General features: G+C 45.8%; 1 protein-coding gene across 2 annotated transcripts; it reads right to left on the bottom strand.

The window, feature by feature from the left end:
- Nucleotides 1-2: 2 nt before the first annotated feature.
- nfat5a (nuclear factor of activated T cells 5a) lies at nucleotides 3-19037 on the bottom strand. Of its 2 annotated transcripts, XM_020456768.2 has the most exons (12): nucleotides 18770-19037; nucleotides 15148-15276; nucleotides 12522-13194; nucleotides 8145-8328; nucleotides 7841-8031; nucleotides 7557-7729; nucleotides 7215-7349; nucleotides 7011-7063; nucleotides 6796-6928; nucleotides 6499-6680; nucleotides 4264-6301; nucleotides 3-4131 (listed from the first exon to the last, which is right to left on the bottom strand). In XM_020456768.2, exons 1-12 carry the CDS (start codon nucleotides 18837-18839, stop codon nucleotides 3734-3736), a joined length of 4359 nt encoding a protein of 1452 aa, XP_020312357.1. In that variant the 5' UTR covers nucleotides 18840-19037; the 3' UTR covers nucleotides 3-3733. The 2 variants fall into 2 exon arrangements, with proteins under 2 accessions (XP_020312357.1, XP_031656954.1); XM_031801094.1 differs by lacking the exons at nucleotides 15148-15276; nucleotides 18770-19037 and adding an exon at nucleotides 13768-13841.
- Between the last annotated feature and the right edge of the window lie 1832 nt (nucleotides 19038-20869).

Genomic DNA, 20869 nt, shown 5'->3' with positions numbered 1-20869 from the left:
CCTAGAAGAAAACAGTTGAAGCAAAGACCTTCATCTTTATTTACTCATCATGTAGCAGCAGAATGAGAAATATACATCACAAAAATACATTTCATATGTATGACAAAACAGAGGGTAACTTCTGACGCATTGCCTGAATAGATACTGAAACTGAAATGCTTATCACTCCTTTTGATCTCATGTCAAGCTCTTCACAGCAACAGTAATACTGACAAGCACACACCAACAAGAGCTTTCTGCAACATCTAATCAGAACAATCACCTTCCTTTTCCATCTCACAACTATGAATCTCAACAGTCCTGAAATTAGGATAGAAACAAACATGTATACAGTTTGTGTTAAGCTGCACAGCAGTTCAAGAATGAAGGTGATCACATTTGTAGTATTGCAACCAGGGATGGATGACATTAAATCACACTGCATTGGTTAAGGTGGTCATGGAACTAAAAGCAGATCACTGACACTAGACTGAAGAATGACAGGTCAGAGTTCATCTAGACATAGAACATTAGACAAGTGAGCTGTGCAGTCTTGACTCACGACACAAAGGGAATCTGGTAAACATACTACACTGATGGTTTTTCAAGGCACACAGAACTTCATAACTGATCCCCCCCCTATCTCACATTTCAACATGAGATAATGACAACTGATTTGTGGATGGAGAGCATGTGTGTGCTATTTTTCCACTTCAAAGTGAACTTTTTAGCTAGTATTTTCAGATGAATATGATGAATTCAAACAGTTAAGCAATAGATACATCGAAGTGAGTGTGACAGTAGGTCTTAGAACATGAAACCAGACATTAGAACCACAAAATAATGCATTTCCACACATCCAACGTACCAAAGGGTCAATATTAGGATACCTTAAATATTTTCTCTAAAAACAGTAGAATTGGTCCGGTACTAACAGATTTCTCACTGAGGTAAAGCTACATTCATCACAGAGAGGAGATACTCAAGGTTGGCTTCATCTATTTGTATGGCATTACTATGCCACATTATGTGCTCTTGAAAATCCCCCATTGAAATAGAATGGAGGCTTGAACATCAGTATTTAGAGATGTGATCACCTATTGTGTTTAGGACAAACTGACATTTTGGATAGGTGAAACCAATTGTGTTCAAAATAGTATACATTATCTGTGGGAATAAATAACTCATTTCCATGCTGGAACGGTGTCCATTTCAACATTTATGGTTAGCTTAGAATGAGTTTACTACTGTTGGCCCGTGTTCTACATGAAGACATCTGGTAGTATACACACCTAACTGTACACTGGAGTTCGTCCAACGGTTTAACAATTATATACTGTACATCAGAACATCATGTAATCTGAATCATGGGTGAAAACATCAGTATATGGAGTAGATACTTTCTCAGGAAAGAATGAGAAAATAGGAAATGTCAAATGCCTACATGAGCATATAGGGATCTGAGCAACAACTGAAAAGTAGTCATTCTATCTGTTTATGTCAATATGTCAAACAGACTACTGCTTATTGGATATGGAATAGCAGTATCACCTTTCATCTAAAGCAGGGTAGAGCAACATGGGTTCAAATGCATATTAATTTGCATGGAAATGACAGAAGAGGCAAAACTGTTGGGAGAGTACCGTACAAATGTCATTTTAAAATATTTGTACAAAAACACTTAATATCCATGAAAGCTGCATGATTTAAAATGAGTTTTAAAAAGAATGAGTAAACAGAGTAAATGAGTTAACAAACATTAGGATGTTTTGAACAGAACATTTGTTTTCAGTAAGTCCAGATACACACCCCTCACGCTGCCTGGTCACAGCCATCGCTATAGAAACACAAGACTGAACCACAAGATTAATATCAGTTCTGTTGATATGAGTATAAAATATTAGTATAAACATCGCATTAGAAGTGTCCATCACATCTGCACATAGCACCATAGATAACATGAGAATGGCTCTCTCCATGGCTGTGTTTAGATAGGCAGACCAATTGAATTTTTTCACTAATTGGTCTTTTGACCAATCAGATCAGCACTGAAAAAGATCTGATGTCAAAAGACCAATTAGTGGAAAAAGATCAGAATTGAGTGGCCTGTCTAAACAGCCAAAGTAAGAGATTTTAAGCGCATGTTCCAATGCCCATACAGGCATAGCATACCAATAGACTACTTTGGCTGTGGAAGTCCATAGGAAATGGTATCCTGGTGCGGAAATTGGAACAGCCTTTGTGTCGCTGTGAGTCCCTAGTGACGTTGCATGGGAGAGGTACTGCGTGTCTATTTCGCACAGCTCTGCCCTGAACACTGGCAGTACTAGTTCAACATCTGTCAGTACATGAACCAGAAACCAACTAAAAACTACAACCACACACAAGACAAGGTAAAACACAGTCTGTTAAATTACGCAGATTGTTACAGTACACAGTAAATTGTAGGCTACAGATAGCAATATGCTGTAAATCTTTTAGAAAAATGACACACACCCACTCATGTATGTGTACACACAATGTATCGACTTAAATCATAAATGTTTTGTGGGGGTGTAGGCAGAGATATGCAAGCCTACGAACAGGAGCTAGTTACACACAGACATCAAAACGAAGACTGTATACTCACTATGGGAAATCCGACTGAATTGACAGACAGACACTGGCTGGATCACTTGATATAAATAGGCTTCAGATGAATTCAACACTAAGACAAAAACATCTTTAGAAAAATCTCCAAAAATATGGTGAAAATGTATAAATGCATGGACAATATGTTAAAATGTATAAATGCATGGACAATATGTTAAAATGTATACTGTGACAAAAAGCATTACAAATTATTATTTAAATGGAGGTCAACAAGTACATGTGCTCTAACCCCAGAGACTCTGGATGGATATAAGGATTGGCTGGTCACACAAGACAGTTTATAAAGTGCTTCATGTTTATAACACCACACAACACTTCACTTTCCCCAGTAGAAAGCATCCTTCCATTCACAATATACTGGAAATGCTTCCAAATCCAATTCAAAAATCCCCCCACAAACACAAGTTGCAGAACATATGCAAACTAAGCATTTACAATGGAGAAAGCCTGTGTGTACTAATACACAACTAAATGCAGACTATGGGAATTGCCAAAAGAAGAGATATGAGATATGTTGGACAGATACACTGACTGCTGTATGATCTGACTGAAGATGTGCTGTACACTCACAAGAACACAGCAAGATGCCTTCATCTGTCTGCCCTTCTCCTTCACTCTCGCTTTTAAATCTCACAATCTATCCACCATCTGTCTTTCTCTTTTGCTCCAGCTTTCTGTACCCCCCCCCCCCCCATGTTAGGCCATCAATAACACAGTATGAAATAGAAGAACCACTGCATGTGAGACTGATGGATACAGAAGTTAATGTCCTCTGATCCAGCTAGAGGAGTAGTCACTCAACCAATCCATCATAATGCCGTCTGCCCGGCCGTCTGTCTATCAATGCATGTACAGACACTCATCAAAATATGAGCTAGGGGTACACAAGCACGTCTGATAAAATCTTTAAAATGTCTTCATTACTTCATGTTCTTAGGGGGTTCATAGCATGGCCAGACATCTCTACCCCCATTCTCCATATCTGTGTTGCTTGGAGGGGTTGTATTGTAAGCAGCAGACACAACCTGGCCCAGTCTGCGGTTCAAAGAGTGGGCAGAAGTCACTAGAACCCCCATCAGTGTATCGATGGTCCCAGTAAAGATCACTGATCCTGTAGGCTCTCCAGCAGGTCCTCTATCTTCTCCATGTTCTGGGAGGCGCTCATGGGGGTCTGGAGGTTGGTCTGCATGGGGGTCTGGAGGTTGGTCTGCATGGGGGTCTGGAGGTTGGTCTGCATGGGGGTTGTTTCTATGGTAGTCTGTATGTTGGTCTGCATTGGGGTCTGTAGGTTGGCCTGCAAGGCATTTTCTAAGCTACTCATGGCGTTTTGTAGACCAGTCTGCATGGGTGTCTGAAGATTAGTCTGCATGGGTGTGGCGGTCTGGGCCATGTTTGGGTCCATGAGAGGCTGGATGTGGCTGGCCTGCAAAGGGTTGTGGTTCTGGGGCTGGCTCTGGGCAGACATTGTAGAACCAGAGGACGTCATCAGCTGGGAGGAATCTGAGGAGAAAGAAGGATGTCTCACAAAGACTCTTAAAATGTATCAATTGGGGTATTATATATCAAGTAAGTAAATATTCCTCTACTATTGTCCATGCGGAGTACTGATCCTGTCAGGTAAAGCAGTCTCACCGTTCTGGAGACCAAACACAAACAGGTTGGGTTGTCCTCCTGGCTGGCCAACATTCCCGCTCACTCCCGTCTGGAACAGCTGCTCTGGGGGTCTCTTACCAGGGGAGGATGTGGTACTTTGCAGTCCCACAACCCCCAGTCCACTCTGCATTACAAAGATAGTTTCCCCTGCTGCAGCCTGGTTTCCTAGTTCCTGTGTAGCCATGCTGCCCTGCAGACCAGAAAGAGAACCCTGTGGCAGGAACAGATCCACCTGCTGGCTGGGAGGGCCATTAACTGAGCTGGAGCCCACCTGCATAGGTTGCGGCCCCTGGAACAGACGCTGCGGAGGGGTATTTCTGGAGGCAGGGGTCCCCCCTACAGAGGAGCTCTGGTCCTGGAATAACATGGGCTCCACTGGGTCCGTCTGGGCTACCTCAACCCTGACCCCCACCATGGTGGGCTGGGAGAACAAGAGGGAAGCAGGGGTGTCCTGGGGGCAAGGGGTGCTGTTGTTGCCCATGGAGGGGCCCTGGGCCTGGGTACTAAAGAGGAGGGCTGGGGGCAGAGCCTGGGGTTTGAGGGAGGCGGTGCAGAGGAGGAGGCCGGTGGGCTGGGGCTGAGGGTGCTGGCTGGGGGGCAGAATGCTAGTCTGGAACAAGGAGCTCTGCTGAGCCATGGGAAGCTGCTGGGTTTGCTGTAGTTGTGTCTGCTGAAGGGACTGCTGATGGTCCATGGGGGTGCTCTGCTGCTGCTGGGCCTGGAACATTGACATCGTCTGGGGCTCACAGGCTGATGTCTCCATGGAGGACAGGAACGCTAGCTGCTGTTGACTACCCTGGTTAGAGAGGGTGTTGGGAGAAAGGAACAGTGTGGACCCTGTGGCCTGCTGCTCCTGACTGAGGCTACCACTGGTCAGCACAGTCAGAGTGTTCTGCAGCAGGGCTGCCTGGTGCTGGGGGCTGGAGGTCTCTGACAGAGGCCTGGGGGACTGGAAGAGCTGCTGGGGAGGAGAGGAGTGGGAGGGGGGATCCTGGGGGAAGCTGGAGGTCTGGATGGTGAGCAGCTCCCCAGTCTGCTGGAGGAGAGACACAGGCTGCTGCTGGGGCTGAGATGAGGAGTGGATCTGGGGCTGGAGGAACTCAGTCTGGAGCTGCTGTTGTAACTGTTGCTGATGTAGCTGGTGCAGGTTGCCTAGTGCTTGGTTTTGATGTTGTAGGTTGTCCAGTACTTGTTGCTGCTGCTGAAGTTGTTGATGATCATGTAGCTGTATGTTGCCAAGTACCTGCTGCTGCTGTTGAAACTGTTGATGTTGTTGTAGGTTACCCAGTATCTGTTGCTGCAGTTGTTGATCCTGTGGCTGTAATAATAATTGCTGTTGTAGCTGTATGTTGCCAAGGACTTGCTGTTGATGTAACTGTTGCTGCTGTTGATGCATGTTGCCAAGGATCTGCTGTTGTTGCTGTTGTATCTGTAGGTGTTGTGTGGCCAGAGAGCCCTCAGCTCCCCCCAGTCTCAGGCTGTTCATGGTGTCCTGTACGTGTTGCTGCAGTGAGTCAGTGGAGGGTGTGGGGCTGTACAACACTGAGTTGAGCTGCTGTTGAGCCACTGCTGCCTCCATAACCTGTTGTACCAGGTCACTTCCCCCTGCCTGGAGCTCCCTTACTGCCCTCTCCAGCTGTGCCACCCCGTCCTGGGGGAACAGGGGGAGCTGGGACTGGGAGTGGGGTGCCATCTGGGACATGCCCACTACCACCACCTCACTGCTGGGGTTGGAGGAATCTTGAGGCAGGCTCTCCTGGGGGTCTCGGAGGAACTGCTGGGGTACCTCTGGGGGGACAGGGGGGAGGGTGGTGTTGTCGCTGGAGACAGGGAAGGAGGTGGTGGGGGCGATGTCCTGCTTCTGGATGGTGCAGAGGGGCTCCAGGGAGGGGAAGACTGGGGACTGGGGGAAGTCAACCTCCCCAGGCTGGAGAGGCATGGGGCTGGGGAAGGACTCGGTGCTAGGCGGGGTCAGCTCCAGGGTTTGCTGGACCGAGACGAGGGTGTCAGATGACGGCTAAAGGAAGGAGACAAAAAGAGAGGAATTAAATATTTTCTAGAGTCTACACACTTCCCTACAATTTGCCCAATGACTCTGGATCCCGATGTCTTCTTTTATTGATACAACTGAAGAGTGACGTCCCAGCCAAACCACCTGATCTAAATGTACAATCAAGGATCCTGGGATAAACATAACCGGTATATTTCTCCTACCTTGAAGAGTGCTGTGGATGGGGTATTGCTGGAGACCTCCATAGGGGTGACCTCCTGTCGTTTGACCAGTTCACCAGCAGACTGGGCAGGGTCAGAGGCCAGAGACTTGATCTGGTCCTGGAAGGTGCAGGCCTTAGCCAGAGAAGACCCCTCTGTCTTCACAGACACGTCCAGGGAGTGCTCTGGTGTGGGAAAGAACAAAAAAGCAGGTTGACTAAGAGAAAGAAACACACGCCTTGTATACCATAGAGGGAGCCTTAGTGAACCCTTCATCACTCCTTTCATAGCAGGGCACACCTGAGTCTGGGGTATATGTGAAGGGCTGTACGTCATGTGACCTCCCGGCATTGGTCATGATGTAGACACCCACAGAGACAGGAGAGGAGACAGACAGGTTGTGGTAGGGAGGAACCTTCACTATCACATGATTCTAGAGGAAACAACATCATCATTAGGACAAAGTCAGCTCATGATCCGTATGCATCTCTCATGCAATGATATCAATGGGCTACCTGATGGAACAGCTCCATGTCAATCTCTGCCTCGGCCTGCCACAAGTTATCATCTGGAAACGAATCAATGTTTTATCAATATATATATATATATAGAGAGAGAGATTTTTAAAGCCACTCAATGAGGAGACATAACAGAAAGGGATATGAGGAAAGGGAAAAGAGGACAAGAAAGAAAGGAAGAAGACAGGTTAGTGCTGGTACCTGCTGGGTTCTCCTGGAATATGACCTTGGTTCCTTTGAGGAAGTTCTTCCCTATGATGAAGAGCTCCTCTCCTCCACTCACTGAACAGCTGTGGAGACTCTTCTTCAGGATCTCTGGCACCCCCGCTGGCTGGGCTGGGGAAGGACACAGCAGAGTTTGAATAATTGCGGTCCACAAAACCCTACTATTGGAGCTACGTGTTGTGCCAGCTTTTGTTCCAGCCCGACATGAACACACTGCATTGAATGAACATCAAACAAGCACATATACATCCAAATGTCCTTTAAAGTCTGGATACCCAGTAGTTATTTGTGTTTGTATGAATACGGTGGTAGACTCACTGCAGAGGATGGGTGAGGAGGTGGTCTGCAGGGTAAGGACAGACCCATCAGCATGGGGGATGTTGACTCTAAAGGCCAGCCTGGCCCGGGTGCTCTTCTTCTTGGACCCGGCAACCCCAATACGAGCCTCCACGTCCGCGTTACGCAGCTTCAGGATCCCCACACAGTCAACCCTGTCAAGATTCAATGTTACAAAATGTTCAGATGGTGAAACAAACACACAGTAACATGTGATATTTCAACAATGCATAAATTTTAATTAACTCAATTAATGAGTCCCTTACGCCAGTGACATGGCGTTGCTGGGCTCCAGAGGGACCTCTATGACAGTGGTTCCCTCGATGTCCACTTCTTTGCAGGCTTTGGTATTGCGGCCTGTCACCCTGCAGGCCTGGTAGAACCCATGAGGCTTCACTCTGCCTGTGTCACTGGCCACAAACACCTGCAGCACCACCGGCTCACTGACACCCTCCAACTGGAGAGAGAAGATGGTGAGTAGAGTTGAGAGTGCAACACAGCTTAACAGACAAATCAACCTAATGACTAATATGGTTTATTTAAAATGGTTGGAAAAAGAAAGCGTCTCACCTTGATCGTAGGGAAGCCCTGTTGGGTGCGGTCTTTGACAGAGCCGCGGCTGCCCTCGGTCAGGTAGCGTGCCCGGTGCTGGGTCTCTGGCTGCAACAGGATCTTCAGCTCCTTACCCTCACTCTTCTGGGGGTACTGACCTGACAGAAGACATCCCTTCAGCAGGCACCCAGCCTCCAGAGAACTGGAGAACACGCAACACAAATAAATTCATTAAGCCCTAATCTATGGATTTCACATGACTGGGAACATAGATATATCTGTTGGTCACAGATACCTTAAAAAAAGTAGGGGCATGGATCCGAAAACATGTCTGTATCTGGTGTGACCACCATTTGTCTCATGCAGCGCGTCATGTCCTTCGGAATAGAGTTGATCTGGCTGTTGATTGTAGCCTTTGGAATGTTATCCCCCTCTAATGGAGCCGTGCATTATCATGCTGAAACATGGTGATGGAGGCATCTCTGTGCATTCAAATTGCCATCAATAAAATGCTATTATTTTAGTCCGTAACTTATGCATGCCCAAACCATAACCCCACCACGGGGCTCACCCACACGACACAATACACTGTCTGCCATCTGCCCGGTACAGTTGAAACCGTGATTTATCTGTGAAGAGCAAACTTCTCCAGCATGCCAGTAGCCACCGAAGGTGAGCATTTGCCCACTGAAGTCGGTTATGGTACCGAACTGCAGTCAGGTCAAGAACCTGGTGAGGACGACGAGCACTCAAATTAGCTTCCCTGAGATGGTTTCTGACAGTTTGTGCAAACCCACAGTTACATCAGCTCTACGGGTGGCTGGTCTCAGACGATCCCGCAGGTGAAGAAGCCGGATGTGGAGGTCCTGGGCTGGTGTGGTTACATATGGTCTGCGGTTGTGAGGCCGGTTGGAGACACTGTCAAATTCTCTAAAATGACGTTGGAGGCCACTTATGGTAGATTAATTAACATAAAATGATCTGGCAACAGCTCTGGTGGACATTCCTGCAGTCAGCATACCAATTGCACTCTCCCTCAAAACTCAAGACACCTGTGTCATGACAAAACATAACATTTTAGAGTGACCTTTTATTCTCCCCAGCACAAGGTGCACCTGTGTAATGATCATGCTTCCGGCGCTCCGGTACCGCTTGCCGTGTGGAAGCAGAGAGAACAGTCTATGACTAGGGTGGCTGGAGTCTTTATATTTTTGTTCAGTCCAAAATATATATATTTTTTTACCCCTTTTTTCTCCCCAATTTCATGGTATCCAATTGGTAGTTACAGTCTTGTCCCATTGCTGAAACTCCCGTACGGACTCGGGAGAGGCGAAGGTCGAGAGCCGTCTGTCCTCCCAAACACAACCCAGGAGTCGCCAGAGCGCGATGGGACAAGAACATCCCTGACGGGATTCTGGGGATGAGCATGTGCATCTTCAATATGTACCCATTGTCCCTCTTTAGTGCATTTAACAATATGTCACAAGTAAAGCGAGTTGGGTAGCGAGTTGACACAATTCCAAGACTGGTACACACCTCCAGGCTGGGTAAGGGCTATTTGACCAAGGAGGGTGATGGAGCGCTGCATCAGATGACCTGGCCTCCACAATCACCCGACCTCAACCCAATTGAGATGAGTTGGACCGCAGAGTGAAGGACAAGCAGCCAATAAGTGCTCAGCACATGTGGGATATCCTTCAAGATCATTGGAAAAGCATTCCAGGTGAAGCTGGTTGAGAGAATGCCAAGACTGTGCAAAGCTGTCATCAAGGCAAAGGGTGGCTTCTTTGCCTTGATGACAGCTTTGTTTAACACTTTTTTTGGTTACTACATGATTCCAAATGTGTTTTCATAGTTGATGTCTATTATTCTCCAATGTACAAAATAGTACAAATAAAGAAAAACCATGGAATGAGTCGGTGTATTCAAACTTTTGACTGATACTATACATCTATATAAACTCAGCAAAAAAAATAAACGTCCTCTCACTGTCAACTGTGTTAATTTTCAGCAAACTTCACGTGTACATATTTGTATGGAAATAACATATAACAGACATAAACTGAACAAGTTCCATCAAATTTCATTCGTCACATCCCCCGAAAACAACAGGTGTAGACTTACAGTGAAATGCTTACTTACGAGCCCCTAACTGACAATGCAGTAGCAAAAACTGCACTGTCCATTAGTTGAGGTAGTATGTACATGTAGGTAGAGTTCATTGAAGTGACTATACATAGATGACAACAGAGTGGCAGTGGTGTGGAGAGGGGAGGGGCAATGTGAATAGTCTGGGTAGCCATTTGATTAGATGTTCAGGAGTCTTATGGCTTGGACACCGTTTAGAAGCCTCTTGGACCAAGACCTGGCGCTCCGGTACCGCTTGCCGTGTGGAAGCAGAGAGAACAGTCTATGACTAGGGTGGCTGGAGTCTTTGACAATATTTAGGGCCTTCCTCTGACACCGCCTGGTATAGAGGTCCTGGATGGCAGGAAGCTTGGCCCCAGTGATGTACTGGGCCATTCGCACTACCCTCTGTAGTGCCTTACGGTCGGAGGCTGAGCAGTTGCCATACCAGGCAGTGATGCAACCAGTCAGAATACTCTCGATGGTGCAGCTGTAAAACCTTTAGAGGATCTGAGGACCCATGCCAAATCTTTTCAGTCTCCTGAGGGGGAATAGGTTTTATCATGCCCGCTTCATGACTGTCATGGTGTGCTTGGACCATGTTAGTTTATTGGTGATGTGGACACCAAGGAACTTGAAGCTCTCAACCTGCAACACTGCAGCCCTGTCGATGAGAATGGGGGCGTGCTCGGTCCTCTTTTCCCTGTAGTCCACAATCATCTCCTTTGTCTTGACCTCCTCCCTGTAGGCTGTCTCGTTGTTGTTGTTGGTGATCAGGCCAACTACCACTGTTGTCTCATCGGCAAATTTAATGATGGTGTTCGAGTCGTGCCTGGCCTGCAGGAAGGGTATCATATGAGGGAGGAAGATGTCTTCACTGTAACGCACAGCGTTGAGATTGCCTGCAATGACAACAAGCTCAGTCCAATGATGCTGTGACACACCGCCCCAGACCAAGATGGTCCCTCCACCTCCAAATCGATCCCGCTCCAGAGTACAGGCCTCTGTGTAATGCTCATTCCTTCAACGATAAACGCAAATCCGACCATCACCCCTGGTGAGACAAAACCGCGACTCGCCAGTGAAGAGCACTTTTTGCCAGTCCTGTCTGGTCCAGCGACTGTGGGTTTGTGCCCATAGGCAAAATTGTTGCCAGTGATGTCTGCTGAGGACCTGCCTACAACAGGCCTACAAGTCCAGCCTCTCTCAGCCTATTTTTTAATTTTTATTTTACTAGGCAAGTCAGTTAAGAACAAATTCTTATTTTCAATGACGGCCTAGGAACAGTGGGTTAACTGCCTGTTCAGGGGCAGAACGACAGATTTTGTACCTTGTCAGCTCGGGGATTTGAACTTGCAACCTTTCGGTTACTAGTCCAATGCTCTAACCACTAGGCTACCCTGCCGCCCCCTATTGCGGACAGTCTGAGCACTGGATGGAGGGATTGTGCATTCCTGGTGAAACTTGGGCAGTTGTTGTTGCCATCCTGTACCTGTCCCGCAGGTGTGATGTTCGGCTGTACCGATCCGGTGCAGGTGTTGTTACACGTGGTCTGCGACTGCGAGGACGATCAGCTGTTTGACCCGTCTCCCTGTCTTAGGTGTCTCACAGTACGGACATTGCAATTTATTGCCCTGGCCACATCTGCAGTCCTCATGCCTCCTTGCAGCATGCCCAAGGCACGTTCACACAGATCAGCAGGGACCCTGTTTTTCAGTCAGTAGAAAGGCCTCTTTAGTGTCCTAAGTTTTCATAACTGTCTTAATGACCGTTCCACAGGTGCATGTTCATTAATTGTTTATGGTTCATTGAACAAGCACGGGAAACAGTGTTTAAACCCTTTACAATGAAGATCTGTGAAGTTATTTGGATTTTAATTAATTACCTTGAGACAGGGTACTGAAAAAGGGACGTCTTTTTTGCTGAGAGATCGAGGTGTGTGTGTATATGTATGTATGTATGTATGTATGTATGTATGTATGTATGTATGTATGTATGTATGTATGTATGTATGTATGTATATATATATATATGTACGTACGTACACATACATATATACACATATATATACATATATATATATATATATATATATATATATATATACACACACACACATCTTGTTTTCTTGTGTATTGTATTAAACTGAAACATGTTCTTATATTTGTTTGTAAGTATCTATTTTTAATAAACTATGCTTGATTGATATGTATCAAGTCTGGTAAGACTTCTGCCATTGTATTGGGACTAGCATTCTATTCAACCTACCTGGGCTTGGGGCTGGCCTTGTCTGGTCCCAGCTGAGACAGAACAAAGTGTGGGGCCTTGGCACTGTCTGCATCAAACACGTCCATGCTGTCCTCTGGGGGTGCAGGCTTGGGCCCTGGCCGCTGGCGGGGGGTGCGTTTACGGGATTTGCGGGGGACCTCTGTGTTGTCGTTGTAGGAGCTGGAGCTGATCAGGCTGAAGTTGGAGGCTGAGTCGTCGGCCCAGATGCTGCTGCTGTGTTCTGAGTCTGGCCCTACTGGCCCAGCCGGGGGTGGATCCTCCTGGCAGGACATATTGCTGTCATCAAATAGGTCCTCTGGAGGGGGAGAGATGCTCAGCACTGGCCTCCGCTTAGAGGGGGTGTTCTGGGGCTGCTGCTGGGCTCCCACCCCCCCTGCTCCTGGGTCTCCTCCTCCTGTTCCAGAGCTGGTCCCACTGCAGCATCCACCTCCAAGGGTAGACAGAGCTCCCTCTACCCCCTGCATCTCTGAAACCACTGGGTCTCCGGAACCCTCTCTAGGGGCACTGCTGGGATGGTGGAGGAGGAGGGGGGGCTGGGGCTGTTCCATGGCTGAGGTAGAGGGGGCTGTGCTGGGTCTGGGGCCAGTGGTGCAGGGGTCTCCCATGTCTTGAGAGGAGGATGGAGAAGGGCTGGAAGTGGAGGAGGCGGCATCTGGATTGTGGAAGATGGCATTGTTAGTACAGATGTCAATACAAGGCAGGCTAGCAGTCCCATTCAAACAGCTTAATTTGACCATGATTTATCTAAAAATGTCCTTCTTCCCAACTCTAAATTCATTTGAGGATGTTTTGTGTGTGGCTACATTCCCTCACTGTGCATGCCAGAGCTCTCTGGTGTTGATAAAATTTTCTGAAGTTAAAGTTGAGAATGGTACAAATAGGCCCCATGTTTCCCCCATTGGAATGTTTAATTCCTACTACAACTTGCTCTTTAAAAATCAACGTGACAAAACTGACATGCTTTGTTTACAAAAAACTGAGCAAGCTTCTAAAATTGTTACATACACATTGCCAGAAACAAAAAACAGCAAAATCAGGTCAGTAAGACTTTCCTCTTAACAGACAAATTTGCAAACTAAAGATGCGGTGCCAAATTAAATGTAGAGTGAGGCTAGAGCAGTTTGTGCATACAGTCTTAGGCCTATACAATGGTCTGAACATGCCAATTGGAGGATTGGGTTTGGACTGAGCGTAGCCATGGCAACAGAATAAACAAGGCTCTGACCTATGGAGCAGTGACCTGCAGGCCATTTTATATGCAGCCACCCCCTGCCTCAGAGGGAGGAAACTTCCTGCAATACAAATGAGACAGCCAATGAGCAACAAGAGCTGATCAGTCATGACTGAAATTCCTGGCAATCCGCAAATGAAATCAATGAAATACTTTTGTGAGGATATAACTTTTTAAGTTGTCTCTTCATAGATTTGTCGTGCTTCAGTACAGCTGTGGCAGATATGTTTGGTGTGAAAAGCTAGTGCGATGACAGGTCCCAAGCTAGACTTGGAAAACTGAGCTTGAGGTAGAAGATGCCTGTAACCACAGATCTAGGATCAGATTACCCTAGCCTGGCACATGTATGGCATGACAAGGAGAGTCAGAGGAGTTGGCTAAAACACATATAGATCTGAGACAGGCTACCCTACACCCCAATCCTAACAGTAACCAATAAGGGGGTTAAGAATATATCGGAGCCTGTATCAGTGGTTAGGGTCAACTTCTACCTACTTCTGGTTTACTGTGCACAATGACAGCAGCCACAAGACTACCAAGTTCAGTCAGCTTCCTGTGATAAAAGGAAGTGGTCTACTAGTCTTGGGTATGAGTACTCTGCCATTTTCAAAACCATTTCACGTCATGTTTTAATACCCCTTTCACTGAGGTGACACTACCACATATCATTTTGTTCTAATCTAGGCCTAATACAAGATCTCTTGAGATATTTCTTTATGCTCGTCATCTTATCTTCTTCACAGAAAGGCTGTACCAGAAAGGCAGTTCAGATCCAGACAGGCATGCTAATTCAGAAGTGCTAAAAGGACAAGATAATTGCCGTGCTAATTATAACCAGCTGTTTTCACCTCTTCCCACCATCTGAGAATAAAAACTAACAATATAAACCGACAGTAAATACAGTCTCTAGTGATGGGTTTGATTCATTTACATCTCCCTATGTAAGAGAGATGAAAACATAGAACAATCAAACGAATGAAAACAAAACAGTTGATTATATTTTGATTATAGACTCTAGAGCGACAGATTACAGGCAACAGTAGTCTAAAGCCTAATATGACTTTAGGAATACATAGACCAAGGCCATGCTCATTCACTTTTTATTTCAACTATATTTATTCCCACTCTCTCACACCTGTCCTGTCTACAGTAACCACGGCCTACATTTGCCCTACAGAGGTGAAGACTCAATTTCCCACAACAGAGCACCACTAGCACCCACCACTAGGCACTCAGCAGGAAGGGTGGAGAGTTGTTCCCTAGACACTGATCTAAGGTCAGCCTAATGTTCTGCCTACTAATGATCTAGGTGAGGTTATGAGGAGAGTAATCTGATCCTAGGTGAGGCTGGTGGGTTGAGAGTGAGGGGCTTACCTGAGGCCAGGGATGCAGAAGGGGGCGGACCGGCCTCTCCCCCACTCTTCTGGCTCATGGTGGGTGTGTCTGTCTTGGAGGAGGACGGCTGCAGCTGGAGCTCCTTAGGGAGGAGGTCATACACAGACTCTGGTGAGGAAGAGGAGGATGAGGAGAGAAATCAGGGGGTTTAAAAGTGCACCAAACACCACCACTAAGAGTGAGAGGTCGCCTGGTTGCTAAGAAACACAGCGACACCCTGACACAGATATATCTGCTGTGGATATGCAGCGTATCCATCCAGCATATGTAGCCTAGCAAGCAGTCATCTGATCCGCCTGTAATAAGTCAACCCTAGCAGCATAGTGACCAAACCAAAAGGCTTAGGCTAGTCCTACCTTAACCAAGAATTCTCAACTCCACCATTCTCGATGGAGATGAGTCCCGAGGCGATGAGTTTCGGCAGAGTGTAGCCTACCTCCGACTACATTGAATCGGTATCAGTCGATACGTGTCAAAAATATCCAAAGGTACAAGTTACGCATGAAGGAATGGACATTTTTACAAGTACCGACCGATACCTACTTGATGTGGTTGGAGGTAGACTACATTCCATCAAAACCCATTGCCCCCGGCACTAAACCCATTGCCCAGGCACTAAACCCATTGCCCAGGCACTAAACCCATTGCCCAGGCACTAAACCCATTGCCCAGGCACTAAACCCATTGCCCAGGCACTAAACCCATTGCCCAGGCACTAAACCCATTGCCTCGGGACTAAACTCATTCGCTCCTCCATACCACAGTATTTCTCTCCTTCTAGTTCTCCATACTAGGTGGGGTCTGCTAATTTGCTATGGAAATTAGACATTTGCAAAAGCCCCATAATGTTTGCATGAAGCGAAAGAAATCAACAGAAAGATTGTGATTTGTACAGATTTTGATGTGGGAAAAGCACAGCAATAGGCCTAGATTATAACAATTCTCTTTTATTAGCCTAGGCCTACAAGTCAGCCAAGTCTTGCATACTTCCCCTACTACAATCCGATTACCTCACCACATACTTATTCTGTCGGCTGGCTACACACTGCTCACATTACACTAGCTTTGAAGCTGTGCCAAGCCAACAGTCAGACTATTTTTTTCTCTCGCAGCTGGCCCTTTGCTTTGATGACACAGAAATGTGTTTATGTTACAACTGCCAGCCCACAAGCTGGGTGCCAAAAAATCCACCAGTCTCTAGCAATGCCCAGTCTTCTAACATGCATATTTAACTCATAGGTAATCATGCATGCCAGACTTCACAGCTACAGCTTGTATGCAATATTTAGACACACGTCTGGTTCTATGAGATTAAAAGACAAAGATCCTACCCACTCTGCAGTCTGCACTCACTGCAAATACAAAGCTAGACATTGAAATACAATAGGCTGACTAGGTCATGGATAGCACAGCCTAGGTCTATCCACGGGCTGATTGTTTTTTGGGCGGATGGTCTGAAGATAATTACAAATCATTTGTAAACTGCAAATTGACCGCAAGAAGCCCAAACAAATATAATTACGACAAAAACAATCATTTCAAACCTCGCTTACATTTGTATCCCATCACGTCTTTTATGCGTGTGAATACTTGGGAACAGACTGCTAAATTAAAATCACTTTGAGCTGATTTCATAGTGTATTTACAGTCTCATTTCCAACAATGACAATAAATAATAATTTGTATATTTTGTGCTCATTAAACTTGGGAGGTCAAATAAAACCACCCCGGGCCAAAGTCGGCCCGTGGGCCGCCAGTTATGGAACCCTTATTGGTTACATTTTTCTACCTACAGTAAACCACTTGAAGTATTTATGAATTCTCCTTAGCCAATTACTGTCATATAAATAAGGTACACACTCCTCACCACATCCGACAGCAGCACCATATGGCTAGCTCATGTTAGCATGCCAGGGCCTTTAATATACTGCCGTATTAGTGTACGACCCACAGGGTCTGGGCAGATGTGTCTGAACCATTGTATCAGCAGGTAGGCTAGTCCATATACAGGGCATCTGTAGATGGTGGGGAAAGAGAGAGTTCAGAATTCAGAAGAAAGAAAAAAACATTGCATTCAGGCCTACATCAGAAAACAGAACTCAAAACACACAGTAGCATTCCTTCGCTGCAAGCCCCTAACTAGTCCGAGATGACGAGCCAATCAGGAATAAGACAAGAGGTTCAAAACCACTAGCAGAATTCATGCACCAAGACAGCAGTGTGTCTATAATTCCGTTTTTTATAAAGTTATGCCAAGGAGTTGACACCACTATCAACATATGCCAGTCTTATCTTCCACCTGTAGAAGGTATTTTGACAGGAACCCCCCAGGGTTTGATCCCTTCCGGACACAGCTGGACTGGAGGAGGAGTGGGCTGAGCAGTGACAGAGGAAAAGGAAGCCTGTTCATTGCTGTTATCACAGGAGCAGCTTTGCATCAGTCATAACTCAGTCAGCACCCACCACATCAGCTGGCCAAGTAGCCTAATCAGAGATACACAATATACAGCTAGGCTTGGACATTAGACGTTTCTCAGAAACTGGTTTGTAGGTCAAGCTTCACATTTATCTTACTACCTTACTATTATACCAATAATAAAATGCAATTCACTTTTGTTATTCAGACCGAAAGAAGTTACATTGTTTCAATATGGGGACTAGATGTTATTCAAACCAATAAGATTAGGTAAGTAGATAATATTGATAATATAGCTAGCTATCATGTTAAATATAATTCTGAATAGGGTGATTTCTGAACCTACCTTAAAACTCGTACTTAACTTTTGACAAGGCCTGCCAAATCGCTATTTACTGTAACATATGTGACCAAACAATTGATTCCCATTCAAAATACTATTTCTCCTAACCCTTAAACCTAAAGTCGCATTTTTCCTTTTGGGGACCTGCGACATTTCCCCTCTTGTGCGAATTTTCTTTGTTTAACTATCCTTGTGAGGACTTCTGGTACCCACATGGATAGTAAAACCAGAAACACACACACAGTTGTAAGCACACAACGAAAAGGGGGGCACTTTCACGCATTCCACACCAGGCAGATGACCTGGTTTTAACCTGTTACGCGCCTAAATGCTTGCCAACTGGTCTAGTCTGATTCTCGGTATTTGGTTCACCGGGCCATGGCATTGGAGCATGGTGGCTAATGTAGCCAACTAGCTAAACCATCGTGACACATTCAACAATACATCGAGGAGACGTTTGTTACTATACAACTTGAACCTAACCTTAGAAAACGTTTAGATATCACGCCGCCCATAGTCATGGGACCGAACCACAACGAGTGCCCCGAGGGAAAACAACAACACAACACGCCTCCTGCTGCTAGCTAACGTTAGATGCTAGTTGGTCCCTATAGTTTGTCCATCATGCACACATTAGCTAACTAGCTATCGCGCATCAGTTCTCTAGATACTTTAGCCAACGAACGGTACTAACGTTAGCTAGCTAACGTTATCTAGCTAGCCAACTAGCTAACGTTATCTAGCTAGCCATCTACCCGTTAAATCAGTCATAGTCCAAAAACAATTGGAAAACTGTTCAAATGCATTTATGCCACAAGGGATAACATTTATATAATTCTTACCTTTAGAGTAAAGGGATTTGGGGGAATTAAGGTCGAGATCGGAGCTGAGGGATATAAAATCAGAGGGCATCGCAGCGCTTCATCTTCACCTGGATCAGGACGAAGCCAGTCAGCCAACGAACATTAGCGGGCAACAAACCAACGGAATATGACTACAGTACAAACAATAAATATTGCATCTGGGTGAAATATACTGATAAGAAACAAAAGTGAAATGGACCCAGACAACCGTTAATTAGCGCGAACTATTCTGCTAGCAGCAGCACTGGCAATGACGTCACGTTTAAAAAAAAAATATATCGTAATGAGGAAACCTTCAAAATAAAAGCCGGCACTTCAAAATCAAATCAAATTTTATTTGTCACATACACATGGTTAGCAGATGTTAATGCGAGTGTAACGAAATGCTTGTAATAACCAACGAGTAATCTAACCTAACAATTTCACAACAACTACCTTATACACACAAGTGTAAAGGAATGAAGAATATGTACATAAAAATATATGAATGAGTGATGTTACCGAACGGCATAGGCAAGATGCAGTAGATGGTATCGGGTGAAGTATATACATATGAGATTAGTAATGTATGGTATGTAAACATATAAAAGTGGCATTGTTTAAAGTGGCTAGTGATACATGTATTACATCAAGATGGCAAGATGCAGTAGATGGTATATAGTATAGTATAGACATATGAGATGAGTAATGTAGGGTATGTAAACATTATATGAAGTGGCATTGTTTAAAGTGGCCAGTGATACAATTTTCATCCATTTTTACATTATTAAAGTGGCTAGAGTTGTGTCAGTATGTTGGCAGCAGCCACTCAATGTTAGTTGTGGCTGTTTAACAGTCTGATGGCCTTGAGATAGAAGCTGTTTTTCAGTCTCTCAGTCCCTGCTTTGATGCACCTGTACTGACCTCGCCTTCTGGATGATAGCGGGGTGAACAGGCAGTGGCTCGGGTGGTTGTTGTCCTTGATGATGGGATATGGCCTTCCTGTGACATTGGGTGGTGTATGTGTCCTGGAGGGCAGGTAGTTTGCTCCCTGTGATGCGTTGTGCAGACCTCAATACCCTCTGGAGAGCCTTACGGTTGTGGGCGGAGCAGTTGCCGCAGTCGTGGGTGAATAGGGAGTGCAGGAGAGGGCTCAGAACGCACTCTTGTGGGGCCCCAGTGTAAGGATTGATTGAATATGTCCGTAAACACACCAGCCAGCTGGTCTGTGCATGCTCTGAGGACGCGGCTGGGGATGCCGTCTGGGCCTGCAGCCTTGCGAGGGTTAACACGTTTAAATGTTTTACTCACGTCGGCTGCAGTGAAGGAGAGTCCGCAGGTTTTGGTAGCGGGCCGTGTCAGTGGCACTCTATTGTCCTCAAAGCGAGCAAAGAAGTTGTTTAGCCTGTCTGGGTGCAGGCGGTGCTGCGACGGGGCTGGTTTTCTTTTTGTAATCCGTGATTGACTGTAGACCCTGCCACATACCTCTTGTGTTTGAGCCGTTGAATTTAGACTCTACTTTGTCTCTATACTGACGCTTAGCTTGTTTGATTGCTTTGCGGAGGGAATAGCTCCACTGTTTGTATTCGGTCATGTTTCCGGTCACCTTGCCCCGATTAAAAGCAATGGTTCGCGCTTTCAGTTTTGCGCGAATGCTGCCATCAATCCACGGTTTCTGGTTTGGGAATCTTTTAATAGTTGCTGTGGGTACGACATCGCCGATGCACTTGCTAATAAACTCGCTCACCGAGTCAGCGTATTTGTCAATGATGTTGTTTGACGCAATGCGGAACATATCCCAGTCCACGTGATCAAATCAATCTTGAAGTGTGGAATCAGATTGGTCGGACCAGCGTTGAACAGACCTGAGCACAGGAGCTTCCTGTTTTAGTTTCCATCTATAGGCTGGAAGCAACAAAATGGAGTCGTGGTCAGCTTTTCCGAAAGGAGGGCAGGGGAGGGCCTTATATGTGTTGCGAAAGTTAGAATAACAATGATCCAGGGTTTTACCAGCCCTGGTTGCACAATCGATAGCCTGATAGAATTTAGGGAGTCTTGTTTTCAGACTAGCCTTGTTAAAATCCCCAGCTACAATGAATG

The sequence above is a fragment of the Oncorhynchus kisutch genome, linkage group LG22 (assembly GCF_002021735.2).
Source record: "Oncorhynchus kisutch isolate 150728-3 linkage group LG22, Okis_V2, whole genome shotgun sequence".
NCBI lineage: Eukaryota > Metazoa > Chordata > Actinopteri > Salmoniformes > Salmonidae > Oncorhynchus > Oncorhynchus kisutch.
This window is presented reverse-complemented; position numbering and strand designations above follow the sequence as displayed.

What these genes read in the sequence shown, in the direction of transcription:
- nfat5a (XM_020456768.2), bottom strand. Translation starts at nt 18,839, where the DNA reads ATGCCCTCTGATTTTATATCCCTCAGCTCCGATCTCGACCTTAATTCC. An exon ending in AGCAACGCCATGTCACTGGC is followed by an intron (nt 7,730 to 7,840) that starts GTAAGGGACTCA and finishes GAATCTTGACAG; the next exon opens with GGTTGACTGTGTGGGGATCC. An exon ending in ATTCCAGGAGAACCCAGCAG is followed by an intron (nt 7,064 to 7,214) that starts GTACCAGCACTA and finishes ATTCGTTTCCAG; the next exon opens with ATGATAACTTGTGGCAGGCC.